Source organism: Lottia gigantea (assembly GCF_000327385.1).
Source record: "Lottia gigantea unplaced genomic scaffold LOTGIsca_56, whole genome shotgun sequence".
Taxonomy (NCBI): domain Eukaryota; kingdom Metazoa; phylum Mollusca; class Gastropoda; family Lottiidae; genus Lottia; species Lottia gigantea.
Window position 1 is genome coordinate 1,516,014 of NW_008709919.1, and position 16,626 is coordinate 1,532,639.

General features: G+C 33.9%; 1 protein-coding gene across 1 annotated transcript; it reads left to right on the forward strand.

Moving 5' to 3' along the window:
* Window positions 1-3,448: 3,448 nt before the first annotated feature.
* On the forward strand, window positions 3,449-9,264 carry LOTGIDRAFT_194024 (hypothetical protein; the record flags this gene model as incomplete). The annotated part of the gene is made up of 9 exons (XM_009063247.1): window positions 3,449-3,492; window positions 4,622-4,991; window positions 5,451-5,521; window positions 5,810-5,955; window positions 6,290-6,393; window positions 7,630-7,754; window positions 8,018-8,143; window positions 8,423-8,498; window positions 9,149-9,264. Coding segments are annotated over exons 2-9 (1,035 nt in total), but the record flags the coding sequence as incomplete, so codon positions are not given.
* Between the last annotated feature and the right edge of the window lie 7,362 nt (window positions 9,265-16,626).

The following is a 16,626-nucleotide window of genomic DNA, read 5'->3' on the forward strand; positions in this document are numbered from 1 at the left end:
GACATATTTTGGTTGATTTGTATCTGATATATATAGCAGCATAACTGGTCTTACGGGATCTCTTGATCAACGGATATCGGAATAGTGCTAAACGAAGATATAATTGTATCCGATCGACTTAATTTGATTGCATGATCAAATCCTAAAGCTTACAACCACAAATAAAAAATGTTTGTTTGTTCGAGTTATATTGTATTTCAGTAGCCTTGAATTAACAATATTCATTTTAGATAGTAATGTTGACAAAACTATATGCAGATTTCCAATGTACATATTTGTTAGAATAAGACACTGTAGGGATTAAACTTGATGATAGGCTACAAACAGCATGGTTCATATATACTGAAAGGCAAAAGAAACGTTATGTGGATGTATCATATATCGGGTATCCCAAAAATAACGTCCTAAAGTTCGACGGGTAGTATCTCAGCTGTTGGTAAACTGACCTCTTGCAAAACTCTCACATATACTTCAACCACCGTTTTTTCCATCCCAAGATGCTGTTTCGGAACTCATCTAAAGGTATCTGCTCCAAAGAAGCGACAATCCTTCCTTTCGGTTCCTGTTCCGTCAGTTTGTCCCGTTGACACCTTTTCCATAAGAGAATCCCAAATGGCATAATCCATTGGATTACAGTCTGGGTTTGGGGCGGCCAGTCATTCTTGTGAATAAATTCCGCTGTAGCCTCCTTCATGCTTGGGATACCATGTTAGTATGCGATGGGGCCCCGTCTTGTTGGTATCTATGGGTGAAAGATCAGTTCAGATACTAACCGTCGAACTTTAGGACATCCGATATATATCTTAATATTCAAATGATTATTTATGTAAATAAAAACATCGGCGCAATTCAGTATTAAATGGACTCTTAAGACAACAAAAAAGCAGCAGGTTTAGAGGTCAGGTGATTGATTCTCCCAAATTTACAGGTCTAGAATGTAACAAATACTTCATTAAGAAAAGGGAATAAACGGTCTGGAACTGCTGGATATAACACGCCCAATAGGGCCTCCCCGTGAAATGCCCCTGATCATCTGCATTGCCGAATGCCGCTGTCCTGGTAAACGTAGTACCTTTTTTTCTGATCTGAAAGTAGATAAAATAATGGGCGAGAGGTAACAGTGCTACATACATTTTTGGGTTTTTTTTGCCGTTCGGTATCCCTTAACATGAAAACTTGTTGAGAATGAGAATTTTCAGAAAGATTTAAGTATTTAAGTATATAGAATCAATGGCTAGTGTTCCTTTTGTATGTTTTTCCTTTTAAATATTAAGATGTTGACATTAAAAAGTTCCAAACCATGTTATGCTCCTCTTGTTTCACTGTCATTTTCGGATCATGCAACTTTGCAAGTATCAAGAAGACCGAAGTCGAAATAGAAAATGGGGAAAATACTGTCTAATCGGATACAACCAAAATTTACCTTAGTTCTTTTCTGCGTCTTCTGTGGCAGAGAAGCAAATACATCGGAAGATTTGTAGGTTGGTTGGCCGCTTAGGCTATTCCGCTGCCAGGAGAGGTAGCAGGATAGTAGATGAGGATTATAACTTGGACACCAACCGAGTGAGTTTTCATTATCATACGAAGTTGATTAAGCTTCTTGCAAGAAACCGAACGGTGCTGTTTTGCTGTTGGGCTTCTTCTTCTTAATGGTGAAAGTTCATTTGTATTGATACATTTGTAGATTTTAGAAGCACATATGCCGAGGCGCGAAATGCTAGAAAATTTAAGATAAAAGTATTTGGATGCGAAGTTCCTCATATGGACTTTTTGTTGAAGATAACCATCCCTGTTCCATAACACACCAAGATTAACATAATGGGTTAAGGGCAAACGTGAATTAATGCTACTTACTTGGAAAATGATCATTAGTAATGCACGACATTGGGCACCAATTTGCAAGAAAGCATGAGTCTTTACACTTAAAGGCTTGTGCTTTAAAGCAATGAAATGTCGACTTAACAGACTTTTGACAAATCCGAAAGAAGAATGCCGATATCGAATCAACCAGTACCTTCAAGATGGTGTTCAAGCATCAGACTCACCGAGCAACCATCGTTTGTAATCTTGGAAAATTTCAATGAATATTGATTGCATTTTTGAAAACGTTTCATCTTCATACTTCTGAAAAATAAGGAAAACGGGTGACATAAGTTCCACATACAATTTTGTATTTGAAGGCACTTTAAAATTAATTTCACCAACATAGCAAATTTTAGAAACTTTCATATTTCACATGCCATTATATGCCTTAATACCGATACCAGGAACGACTGGATAATTATTACTGCATTTGCATACGAGCAATAGTATAAATTTAAGAGCTCCCTAATCGGATTTTTATTCATCGTTAAAGGTGAGAAAATTGCTTTCCACTCTGATTGTGGTGTAAGAGCGCATCGACAAGAAATATGTAAAGGTATAAACCTAGTATATACGTAAATTATGGAAATTCAGAGGTATAAGTAATTTGTTTAACAAGTTTAGAAGTTCATTGCATGGCATTTTCTAGATTCTGGTTATAATGCTTGGCATGGTAAATATGATATGATGGAATTGTGAATAAGTTTGCGTATTTCGGGTTCCAAGTCATATCCATATCCAAAGAATGAGCTCTGGTCGACCATGCATCTTAGAGATCAACTTGATATTCGACGACCATCAGCAACTGAGGAAATATTTTGAGAATCTGGATTTAGACGACCAGAGCACACCGAAAAATTCAAGTTAGTTGCTTATGCACTACTTTTTGGAATCAATTGCAACTTGTCATCGATCGGAGTGGTCTGAACCTACAGCCATTAAGTTGATTGCAATTACCTTACTAAAATTCTACTCTTTGGAATCAATTGGACCTTGTCATCGATCGAAGCGGTCGGAACGTCCAACCATTTTGTTGTTTGCAATTGCTGATGTTCTACTTGTTGGAATCAATTGCAGCTTGTCATCAGCGGAACCTGCAACTATCCTGTTGATCGCAGTTGTTGGTAGTCTGTTAATTTGCCTGTTAATTTCTCCATATGAACGTTTAGCTCTTGTCGACTGCAACGGATGAGATTAAATGCTTTGTATTACCAGACAACCTGAGTCATCCTTACAATTCATTTCCTTACGATAAGTCCATTTAATCTTCAAAGCTTAAGATTATTTCATAAATATAATCCATAATATCATTTTATATTACTAATATCTATTGAATATATAAACCGCCCACCAGTCGTGAAATACAATGACAAATCTATAAATAGCCGCGTCTTTTAGGACAGTATATATCTACATCCTCTCGTATTCATGAGCAATATTTATGATTTTTTCCCATCATTAAAAAGCCAATTTTAACCGTTAGTGTAGTAATTATAAAGAGAGGCGTACATTAAGGGACCTGTACCTGGTCGATTTCACCTGTCACATGACTAATACTGCGCCCTCTATACTTAAAACATGTCGCATTGTGTCAGCTCAAAACTCACATAATTATGTAGGTCATATAAGGTATGTTTTTATTAATTGATTATATTAGATTTATTGTTTTTGAAATTTGATTAATTACAAAATCAAAGGACTAATTAAAATCATGACTAGAGTTTAGTTGGTGAAATTGTATCTAATTTGACAGGAACGAGCAGGGATGGGTTGTTTTTGACATTTTGTCGGTACACCTAATTTTCACCTGTTTACTTCTGGCCCACCCTTCAGTACTCGTAGGTTGATGTACAAATTTTGCCCCATTTACCACCGCTAGATTGGCATAGATGGAGGAAGTGGCTGATTCAAAAATTTTATTTATTGATGTTTTTGAGGGTTACTTGTCATATGTAAACAATGTTGTTATTTTTGTAGACTAATTGATTGGATTATCGCCCTTTATAAATGTCATACCGGTTATGGCAGTTTTAATCTATAGGTTGCAGATTTTTATCCAGTAGCCCATTATCTAATTTAGAATCTTTATAGTCTATAGTTGGATTAATATCTCAAAATGTTAATATTGTGCATAGGGGAGGTCCAGAAATTTCAATATTCAAATCACTGGGTAAATAGCCTTACATTATATTCTATCAAAAAATCTACAAATAGTCAATAAAATGTCACAAAAAGAAAAAGGCAAATTAATTGGACTCTTTTTTATTGTTTAGACTCAATTTGTCCAGTTTTTGTGAGGTTTGAAGTTTTGTTAGGTTAAGTTTGTTGTGGGCTGGGTGATAATGGTCCAAGTGGATATTGCACATCGCACCTTATTGAAACAAATATGCCAGTGACTGCATGACAGACAGTTTTGCCTGTGTATTTATACAGCTAGTCTGGTTTCAATTTGTAAAATGTTTGGAATTTTTAAGTGAATGATTATTGCCATACTGATAAATATACTTAAACAACTAAAAACATTACCGGGAATCATTTTATGGATGTAGGGTTTAACATGTCTAGTTGTGGTAGTTGTAAGAGGTTGAACCATGAAACTGGATTGACGCTCTGAATCACTGGCTGTGGTATCAGAATTTGTTCTTACTTGGTTGGGTATTCCAACTCATGGCACCTAATCCCAAGCAGTTGAGAATCCAACTGGCTATATTTGGATGACAACTATTGAAATTATGATTGTGATTTTCTTTCACTTCAGGTTGTATTAATACAATGAAGTAGGTACAATACACAATGATCCCTTCCTTCCAAGTTCCTATTTTTCCACATTAGCTTGACGTATCTTCAACCCACAAATATGACTGATCATCATGAACTTGTAGCTGAAATGCCATCCATTGAAAGGATGGCAACACAAGATCGCTTAAAACATGCCAAAAAACGCAGGTCCCAACAAATGAAAAAATGGACTCAATATGAGAAACATCTGGATAAAGAACATTCCAAGAAAAGAAAAAGTGGTCATGGCAGTGTTGATGTGAAAAAACAGAAAAGAAAGAAAAGAAATGTGATATTTGTACCTAATATTTCTTTATTGGAAGCTGCCGCTAGAAATGATGTTGAAGAAGGTAATATTGAAGTCTTTGACTTACTGTTATCCAACAAAACACAATTTAAGCTGAGGATCACTTAGGGTGGTTCACAGATTAATTTGTGGTTCTGATTTCATATGGATAGGTTCACCAAATGGCTTCTGGAGACTAAAAGTCGTTTTCCACTATGTCGATAATCATGTGCGGATCATGCAATTGAAAGGAAAATGAATCTGAATGGATGATAACGCTTTTTCTTGCAGACGATAAAAAAGTCACTGACAACTATCAAACCGGTTAGATGTTATTAATCATGTTGGCTACGCAATAATCTTATCTTGGAAGTGTTGGCACACATGAGATTTTACTCAAAATTTGCGCCAGCGACAAAAATCGGCGACCAAGACTGTTTATGTGTCCACACCATAAGTGTCCCCTATCCAGGTACAGATCCATATAAGACCGTCTTGAATCAATCCTTATTGTATTTTACAGTCAGATCATTACTAGAACAAGGTGTTAAACCAGATTTAACTAATGATGATGGGTTAACAGCAATACATCAGGTATATTTTTTTAATCTTTGGAGATAAAAAAGTCGAAACATAAAATAAATTGAAAGTTTGATACTGAAGCAATCTATCTGACAACAGAAAAAACTGACATTTTGAAATTTTTAGGTATGGCTTAGTTCTGGAATGATCCACTTTTTACGAGTGAAAGTTGTACAATCTGTATCTCCTGTTAGTTATTTTCATCAATGAAAAATTGCTGGTGCACATGACAGAAAGCTACGTGGTACAGCTTCAAAATTGAAATATGTAGTCAAGAAAAATGTACATTTTATTTTGTAGTGTTGTATAGATGATAGTGAAGAAATGCTTAAATTATTATTAGAATATGGTGCTAATGTAAATGCTCAAGACAGTGAACACTGGACTCCACTACATGCCGCTGCTACTTGTGGACATGCTCATTTATGCCGTCATCTGATAGAAAAGTAATATATTCTTTTCATTTAGTATCTATTCCTTAGTGCTATGGGCAGACTTAAGTTCAGTTAGTTAGCTTTGAAATCTTATCTCATCTTGTTATATTACTTGGAACAATATTGTGGTTGTTGGATCAAATCTTGGTCCAGGCATATAAATCTGATGGGCTTGATTTTTAAGTTAACCAGCTGTAAAGGGGAACAGATGGTAATTCAGTAAAGATCAGCATAAAGAGATTTGGCAAAAAAAACTACTACTACTAGCATTGCATCCTTACATAATTTGATATTTCTTTCGTATATAGAGCTAGGGTTTCTCAATTCTCAATGTTTGTTTTGTTAGTGGAGCTGATTTGCTAGCTGTTAATTCTGATGGTAATATGCCTTATGATATTTGTGAAGATGATGCAACGTTGGATTATATTGAAACTGAGATGGCTAAACGAGGTAATTCAAAATTTGATCTCTGATATTTTTTTGCGGATTTTTGAGTTCTGTCTGATTGTCATCTTCTTGGTCTGTTTTTGATATCAATTCTCCAACAGTTGTTTTTCAGTTCAATAAAGGACCAAGTTTTTCGGCTCTATTTCTCATCTTATGTTGATGAAACTTGGTTTGCTTATGTACATTGCTGAGATCTTAAATGAGTTGACTTTTCACAATAATTTTTCACTTTTTGCCTGCTCTTAGCATCCTCTTATGGCAAATGGCATGATTAGCTGGAGTGTAAAAATTTCTATGGAGTTCAGCATTCAAATTTTTGCAAAGAATGAAATTGTCCAGTTGATGATGGACAAGATTTTGTTGAAAATTGGTAGTAGGCTATACTTATTTAGCCTCACATGCCTTGTGATGCAGATCACACATCTAAATAAACCCTATGTGTCAATGGATATCGGTTATAGGCTGGATATCAAATGATGGTTTGACTCCACTCAATATCGAGATACAAAATCATCTGTTTGGGATAAATATCTTAATCCTACTATTGATTTGATTATTTTAAGAGTTTAATAATTATCCATTCATTGAACTAGACCTATTGCATCATGTTTGTTTACCTTTGAAAATTGATAATTTTTATCTCCTTTAAATTGATTTGATAAAAGTGTGTTTTTGAATTGTTTATCCACTCAGTAGACTAGACCTACTGCAGCCTGTTTGTTTACTTTTATTACCTCCCTTGAAGTGTGACTTAATATTTATCCATTTATTAGACTAGACCTACTGCAGCCTGTTTGTTTACTTTTATTACCTCCCTTGAAGTGTGACTTAATATTTATCCATTTATTAGACTAGACCTACTGCAGCCTGTTTGTTTACTTTTATTACCTCCTTTGAAGTGTGACTTAATATTTATCCATTTATTAGACTAGACCTACTGCAATCTGTTTGTTTACTTTTATTACTTCCCTTGAAGTGTGATTTAATATTATTTAGCGTTATTATCTCCCTTGAAGTTTGTTTTAAAAAAGTTTGAAAATGATCAATTCATTAGACTAGACCTACTGCAGTGTGTTTGTTTACTTTTACTTTTAAAATTTGGATTAATATTATCTCCCTTGAAGTGTTTGCTGAAGTATATTCCAATTATATTTCTTATTTTGTTGTCAAATTATCTCCCTTGAGGTTTGTTAGATAACTCTTCCCCTACTCTAGGATTTCATAAATGTTTAATGATAGGTATAACACAAGAAGAAATAGATGACAAAAGATTAGCCAGTGAGAAATATGTTTTAGAAGACTTAGAAAAAATTAAGGCTGCCAACAAAAGTTTAGAATTCCGAGACCATATTGGTGCCACTCCGGTAATAATACATTTTCTCATGCGTTCATATCTGTCTATTTGGAGAGATACTCAAACCAAAGAAATTCAAATGAGGCTTTCTTGTCTTTGTAATCAGAAAAGCCTACTTATGTATTCCATGTTCATCATTCCCATGACCAGATTAATACTTTGCTCTCAAAAATAAGACTTAAACCCTGACTAGTTGTTGTTTTTTTGTTTAAAATGGAATGAAAATTGATTCATTATGTTTTGAAATTTATTTTTTGTTGAATATTTTTGTAGCTACATATAGCAGCTGCTAATGGTTATCTTCAAGTAGCTCAATATTTATTAGATAATCATGTAGCTGTTGATATTAGAGATCATGATTCCTGGCAACCTATTCATGCTGCAGCTTACTGGGGACAGGTAGGTGTGCTTTCTCTTGCTATTGTGACATAATTCACAAAAACGACTCTTCTTGCACTTTACAAGTTAATAAGAGTTGTATGGATTTAAAATGTTAGCTATCAGTCTTAAAATTCAATTGAACACGATTTAAAGATGGATTTTATGAGATGGCAAAAGTTGAGCCTCAAAGAGAAATAAATAAACCATCTAGATTTTTTCTTGTTTTAACAATATTTCCTAGAATCTACACATGTATCAGTTTTTTAGAATGAAAATGAATTAATGTTATATTTGCAGCCTGATTTAGTTGATATTCTTGTTCAAAATGGAGCAGATATTGATGCTAAAATAAAAAGTGGAGAAACACCTTTCGGTAATTGTTGGCTTTAGTATATTTTATTTTTATTACTTCATCTATTAATGCCAATTATTAATTAAGTCTAATTAAAATTTCAAAAGTTAAGAGTCCATACATCAAGGCATCATTAAGACACTAAGCTTGATCCAATGCTGATTTGAAGATGGGAGGCATAAGTTTGTTTTGCTGATTGTGGCTTAAAAAATGACGGTATCTTCATAAAATGGGCTGACCATCTAGCAGGAAGTAGCCCAGGGTAAAACCAGGGTTTTCTGATGTTACGGTTAATATTATTAATATGGAAATTCGTCATAACATAGACCTTAAAATCAAAAAGATCATCAAGAAGGTTTCTCTGGTACCTCTTGAGGTTTCCCCATCAAAAATGAAAATCCCAAGTACTAGTGATCCAAACCACAAAACGAAACTCGATATCCAAATCAAGTTTGGCAATGCAGTAAATGCACTAATCATAATATAAAGAATTATATCCATTATAAATAAGGAGATATACCCTGCCTGGTGACACACCAATTATTGCTGCTTAATATTACACACAAAATGGAAGGTAAAAACAACCCCAAATTGGTACAATGACCAAATTTCACAGCTACATAGGTAAATAAACTCAATTAGAAAGCTGACCTGAATTCATTTTTCTACAGACCTGTGTGAAGATCCTGAATTGAAACAGAAGATATTAGATGTAAAAGATGAAATAGAGACCAACAGAGCTAGCCGTGGTGGAAAAAGTTCACACATCAAACATAGAATCAGTTCCAGAAGGTATTATTTTGTTTTGATATCTACAATTACATGATTTATATCATGGTTCCATATTTCATGGATATTGGTATGAACAATTTGGTATTGGAGAACCACCTCAGCTCCCTTTTGCTACTGGATTAATTCAAAAGAGTTCCCACCCTTTGCATGTGTAATCATTCTAATTTCTGGTGCAAGGTCCATGGTTTCTGCTCCTCAAAGGTTGAAGAAACGTTTGAAACCCTTTGAATTGGTTGATTTTTTTAACCTGTTCGAGAACAATGTGCCATTGTGAATCGACTCCCGTGAAACTGTATTCACAAGTTTGAATTTTTACAGTGCATCATTAAGAAGAAGTAGTTTAAGAGGTGATAAAGGAAGATTGTCCTTGAAGGAAGCTAAAGAAGAAGCTTTACATTTTGGTTTACGGTTGTTACAAGATGAAGAGGACTTGAAGGTAAGTCTTTGAACTCTTGTGCTATCATAATCTGAGTCCTACAATACAATACATTAGATTTGAATCAAATTCAACACTACGTGAGTTTAAAAGCAAAACTGAATTTTTAATGATAACATAATCAATAGATGATGATCGAATTGTCCCTGATGAGCGTCATAGCTTTTTGAAAGCTCTTACCAGCATCTTTAGCTTCCATCTGAATTCAGTGTGGATAAAATCCATTATTAAAGATCTTGTTGTACTACGTATGAATCTTTGATGACTATTAGAATTTGGGCGCCTTCCTCCTTACTGTTTGCGGGATATTTATGCTTTTGTTAATGTACCGTATGTGGTTGATTTTGGAACAGATGATGCGCATTTTACCAACTGTAGGACCTATGGATACAGCTCATATTTTGGCCAATGACATTGGACACTTTGATTTAATTTCTTTTAGGAAATCGATGAGGATAAAGAAAATGTACCAGCCACAAATATTGATGATGTAGAAATACTCTTCAATCCAGAAGAGGATAATAAACATCACAAAGAGGGTAAAAATCATCACCATAACGATCAGAAATCAAAATCAAGCAATCATCCAACATCTGCATCATCTGCATCAAAATCTCATCCAGAATCAATTTCGCATACAGGAGACAAAAATAAATCTCATTCAGCCGACAATCGACACACGAAACCCGCAACTGTTTCACAACCAGCCAATAAATCCCATCATACAAACCCAACTTCCAACAATCAAATCAGTAAAATTCAGGTGACACAACCCAAACATCAACAGGCGCCAACAAAACAACAGTCAGGAGCAGCTCCCAAACAACAACAATCAGGAGCAGCTCCCAAACAACAACAGCCCACCACAGCTACAAAGCAACCAGCTGCGGCTGCTAAGCAACAACAGCCAGCAGCACCTAAACAACAGCCGGCTGCACCCAAACAGCCAGTTGCTCCAAAACAACAGCCTGCTGCACCTAAACAACAACCTCCAGTTGCTCCAAAACAACAACATACAGCTGCCCCTAAGCAACATCCCGTATCTGAACAAACAGTTTCACATCATATTCAGCAAGGTTCATCAAGCAATGAAAGTGCCAATCGAGGAGATGATAACCAGAATGATCCAAGACAATCACTAGCATCATCAGCAAATAACAACTCGGGATCAACACTAAATGATTTGAAACGTCATCGAGCTGAAAACCGCAAAGATAACTTAGATGCTCAAGTGCAGAGTATGTTCGTGGAAAGAGCTCAGAGTTGGCACATTCCATATTCTCCCAATAGTAAAACATCCAATGGACATAATAATAATAATACTTATTCCCAAGAAACAAAGAAACGTTTTGTAGCGCCCTCTAATGTGGCTATAGTTGGCGAAGATGAAAAAACAAATTGTTGTGTTGTTATGTAGATTATTTTGGGGTATCAATTGAAGATAAACACCGCGCCGATTGAAATATTAAGACTTGTGCAGAATAGATGCACCATGGATTATTCAATTTAGGACTAAAATTTTATATTTATATTACGGAAGATATTGGTGTACGGCCATGGAGGATAAAAATGCACTTAGCATTTAATTTGAGAAATATTTTGAAGTAAAAAGTTTAAATCGTTATCGGAATCATATCCATTTTGTTTTTTTTTGTTGTTTAAATCTTATAAAGTGCACTTGTAGTTATTATGTTTCATGCCTTGTCTTTGTGTTGCTCCATTTGCCAATCATGATCGGACGAAATTGTAATGAAACACATGATCTAGGTCATCAAAATATTCAACCTATCAAAAGTTATGTTAAAAAACATATGTTGTAATTTTTAAACTATTGTTTTTGATCGACGATGAACGCATTTCGTTTGACAACTTTTAACACCATTGGAACATAATTCCAATGAACACAATTCAAAGAAGGATTCTTTCAGATCATGGATGTAGAAACAGAAAGCACAAGAAATGAAACATCTGCATTGTATTAAGATAATAAGAAATAGGTCCATATACTAATAAGTTTTATATCATTTCGATATAAAAAAAAAAATTGTAAATACTTATATACCCAGTAGAAAATATTTATATATTGTAAATACAAGTATATTAAGTAATTAATATAATTATAAATTGTAATATAACTATTGTAAAGTTCAAACAGTTATTTTAATAGTATTTTATATTTTATCTATTTATAAAAAAAACTTTTTAGAATCTTCAGAAAAAGGTATATATTTGTATAATTAGATGTATATTTCACTTTGTAGACCAATGATCAGATAGTTATGGGTCAATTTTGCACCGATTATTCTTAATATTAAAATTGGTTATTCTGAAATATAACTGGATATTATAACAGCTTGGCGATATTTACTACTATTATTTATACTTTAAAATAGTTTTTTAGTATTTGAATTACATCACTTTGAAATCAGTTTTTACAAAGGACATTTTTCAGTTAATAATGAAACAAACTTGGGAAAACAGGATCGGTTTTCTGGCTCTTTTGTGTGTATTTGTGACATTTATTGTTTCCGGCATCGTCATACACAACACGTTGTATTATTGAAAATAAGTGTATCGTGGTCCACCAAATTTTTTTTCGCAAAATTTGGGGAATTTTAACTATTCAAACGATCTTCATCATACGAGAGATTTTACCAGTATGCATGTCTTATTCGAGGAATGTCCCTATACTGTGTTAAAGATTTAACAAGTGTACGGTTGTATATGACTTAAAGATGGGTTTCGTTATATTTTACTGTCAAATTAAGTAAACTATTTGATTAATTGGCGTTGTTAATGAATTATCATGTATTCTTAATTATATCATTATGTGCTTATTGCTGTTAATTCCCTTCTCCTTACTGCATGTTTATTCCAAAAGGAATCGAATAGCCATAGAGTCCTATAAAAATAACCAATTGGAAAACTGGCTTCTATGAACCGTGTTGCAATTATTGCTCCTTTCTAAAAATGTTTTAAATTTGACTGTGATAGAAAAAATTAACTATGTATAGGTCAGTATCATTTTATACGCCCACATTTTGTGGACGTATATTGTCGTCACCCATGTAATTTCGTATGTATTGAAACTTTCAGTTTTTTATTAATTAATTATCATTTTAAAACTTTTATTGTTAAGATAAATAAAAGTTGGTTTAATGTCATTTATATAAAATATCGCAAAATTCTTCATATAAATGAAATTCGGGTTTGTTGAGTTTGGAAGCATTTATTTTGAAAAATGTCTCCAGATCATGAAATAGAAGTCTAGAAACCAACAGACAATATAATGCAATATTATGAGCGACGTTTGATTGAGATTCAGAAAAGAATGTTTGTCGCCGAGTTTTGGTGAGATATTGCTTGAAGCGATTTGTTACAAAAAATCAGTATTAATTAAATCACAATATTGTATTTTAAGATATTTTTTTACCGACGTACATATAACATTTCTGACAGATGTTTTCAGTATAAGAGATTGAAAAGGATTTTACATTGTTGTGCATGTATCGTGGACACTTGAACGTCTATTCGAACCATTCGGATTTCCTGTTGGTCCTTTATGGTTCCAGTAATTTCAGACCTAATTGGTATGACATGTCGTTATAATCTAGTTGAGTTTTAATTTCTGTAATGACAGGAACCGAAAACGTCAAATGGGAAATCAAGCATTGAATTATTTATATTTGTATTCTGCTTAAATTAATTGAGAAGTCGATTTTTGAAGAAGGGTATTTATGCAGCCGATTTGTAATATAGCTTAGAAACCATGAAGTGTTCTTTATGTTATGCATTCCATGTAATAAATCTGAATATAGACTTGCCAATATCCACTTTTCATATATTTAGCGTATAATTTAATGGCATGAAGGAGTCTTGTAATTTAATAGTGACATAAAAATGATTGTAATACCACAATTTGAATGGAATAAACCAAGACAAATGAAACAGAATCGTGTTTTACGTTTGCCTACGTCTTCATTGTATCTACATGTAGTCTATAAGACGACAGGGATTGCCAGGTAGAGAGCTAAATGTCGCTATGACCATGGTTTTATCTTACCCTTCTTTAATTTCAGACTGCACACCATGGGAGCTCTGAGTGTACTATCCGACAAGGCAATTCATAGAATTACTGAAATGAAGGTCTTAATGTTTCGGACCATCGTAACTTCGACCTAATTGTCTCTGAAAAAAAGAAACCGACAAAAATTTTCTTTTTGAAAAGTGATTCGGTTTAAATGAAAGGATACTTAGTTTGTCGTCACTTTTGCTCAAAATTTTGAAACTGCAAAACCAGACACACAATTTTCACTTTGAACAGTGAGTAAAAATCATGACGATCTTCAGAATTTGTTAGCTCCCTTGAACTGTCATTCATGATATTTGCATTTCTTTAAGATTTTTAAAATTGTTTGCAAGACTATGTATGTGTATGTGTATCGGAGCTTCTATTTGCGCTCTTCAGATTTCTTGTCTGTCGACTAATGTTCTTGACATTCCAGACCATGTGGTAAATACAATGGTCAGAAGACGTTTCCCACAATTTCTGTTTCTGAATGAACTAGATCCCCGTGTTTACCACCACCAGGCTGAATTTTGCTGTACCATAGGTTTTGACAGCCACTGATCAAAATTGTTAACGGTTAGACACTATTGTCTTATACAATTTCCTAATGCCAAGTCAGAGGCAATATGCTCAATTCAAGATTATTTGCATTTCCAAAAATGAATTTAATGCCCTATCTTTTTCTCTGTCCACCTAATCTTTTCATATTCCTGGTGACGGGCCATTCTCTTTTGTAATATCCCCCATTGATAGTTATTGACAAATTCAAATAACAACAAATTTTATTGCATGATTTTTATTCAACACACAAAAAATAATTGTAAACAAAAAATATCACAGATAGATAAGTTCATTATGTACAGGTACTATCGGAACACTGTGGTTTAAGAATCGCATTCAGCTCAATTAAAATAAATTTGCAAAATACACTGCAAAAATTGTGCTGAGCGTCTAACATAATCTTAAAAATTCAATATCCGACAAAATGTTTGGAAATTCGAACAAAGTGCAAAGGGCATGTAAAATTCTCTATAAAAAAGAATCTGATGTAAAGGTGATAATCTAAAAAAAAAAATAATATCCAACAATATTTTTGGAAATTTGTACGAAGTGCATGTGAAATTCTATAAAAAAAAAAAATCTGATGTAAAGATAGAACAGAGGAGAATTTAATATCAGCAGTGATAGTAAAGGTCAATAAAATATCAACAGTGAATGTAAGGATCATCAAAATATCAGCAGTGATAGTAAAGGTCATCAAAATATCAACAGTGATAGTAACGTCATCAAAATATCAACAATGCTAGACAAGGCCATTGGTGTAGAATATCAGGGAGTCTTATATCAGCAGTGATAGTAATGTTCAAAATCCTCAAAGTAAAGGCCACCAAAATATCAGCAATGACAGAAAAGGTCATCAAAATATCAACAGTGATATCCAAGATCTTCGTGGGAAAACATAAATCGTAAAGGTCATCAAAATATCCGGACGGATAGCAAAGGTAATATATCAGCAGTTTATACAAAGGTCATGTCTTATATCACCAGTGATAGTAAAGGTCATCAAAATATCAACAGTGATAGTAAAAGTTATCCAAATATCAACAGTGGTAGTAAAGTCATCAAAAAATCATCAGTAATAGTCAAATCTGCAGTAAAGGTCGTAAAAATATCATAGTGAAGTGATAGTGAAGTCTAATATCAGCAGTGATAGTAAAGGTCTTCACATATCACAGTGATATCCAAGGTCACTACAATATCAGGACGTTTATTCAAAAGTATCAGCAGTTTATACAAAGGTATATTAAGGTAGAAAATATCAGCAGTGATGTTCATTCGAACAATGTAATCTTCAGGTGTAGAGAACAAAATTGTTTTGGCTAGCAAATATATATGTGCACGTCTACAAATCTGACTGACTAGGATAGAAAGCAAACATAAGCAACTGATGGATATTTTCATACGTCGTTGTGCGTAGTTCAACAAATTCAGCAGCGAGTGGTAAGATTGTCAAAGATCCTCCAGATCCTCTGTTGATAAAGTTGCTCTCAAACCTACCAGTAGCTAGATCAACCTGAGACCCCCATTACAAAATGTTATCTAATAAATGAATTGTTAGTGCAAGAAAGAAAATAACATCACTGTAAAGAACAGGCTGCACTGGTCTGCTTATCTGTACCATTCTCCGTTGGTGGTATTTTCTGAAATACAACCATAAATTGTAAGCCCAATTTCTAATTAAATGTGATGGCAATGAAGCCATCATCCCTGTTGCGGGGATGTTGATGGTTGCCTTGTAGCGCTGAATCTAATCATAAAATTGTGATCTATATCAACTGGCTGCAACAATATATTATGAAACTTACTTTTCCATTTCTGTCTTTGATCATCTTCTGTCCTTGCAAAACCTGAAACAAAATTTCAGTTAAGCTTATCTTATACACTAAAGTATGTTTTAAGGCATATATGACTTTTTGAAACGTGCGTTAATATTGCTATAACTGGAGAATAACTTTGTCATTGAAGCGCACTTTGAATGTTTCTGCATTTACAAATTTAGACTGTAAATGATTCATCCAACGATTGCCCCATCCTATACTTTGACTGTTCACAATTATTATCCATCACGAGAACAAACTCCATTTTCATACCTGATTCAACATATGAACTCTTGTTTTTAACTTGGTACCAGTACTATTAGCTACAGCTGACACAGCTTTATAAAACGATTCAAAGTCTGGACTCTCTTTTTCAGACCATTCTTGACACAATTCCTGGTGAAATAAAGTACAAAGGTTACGACATACACTAATGCGAAGGAATCAACTATAATGCGAACTTGAAATTTTGTT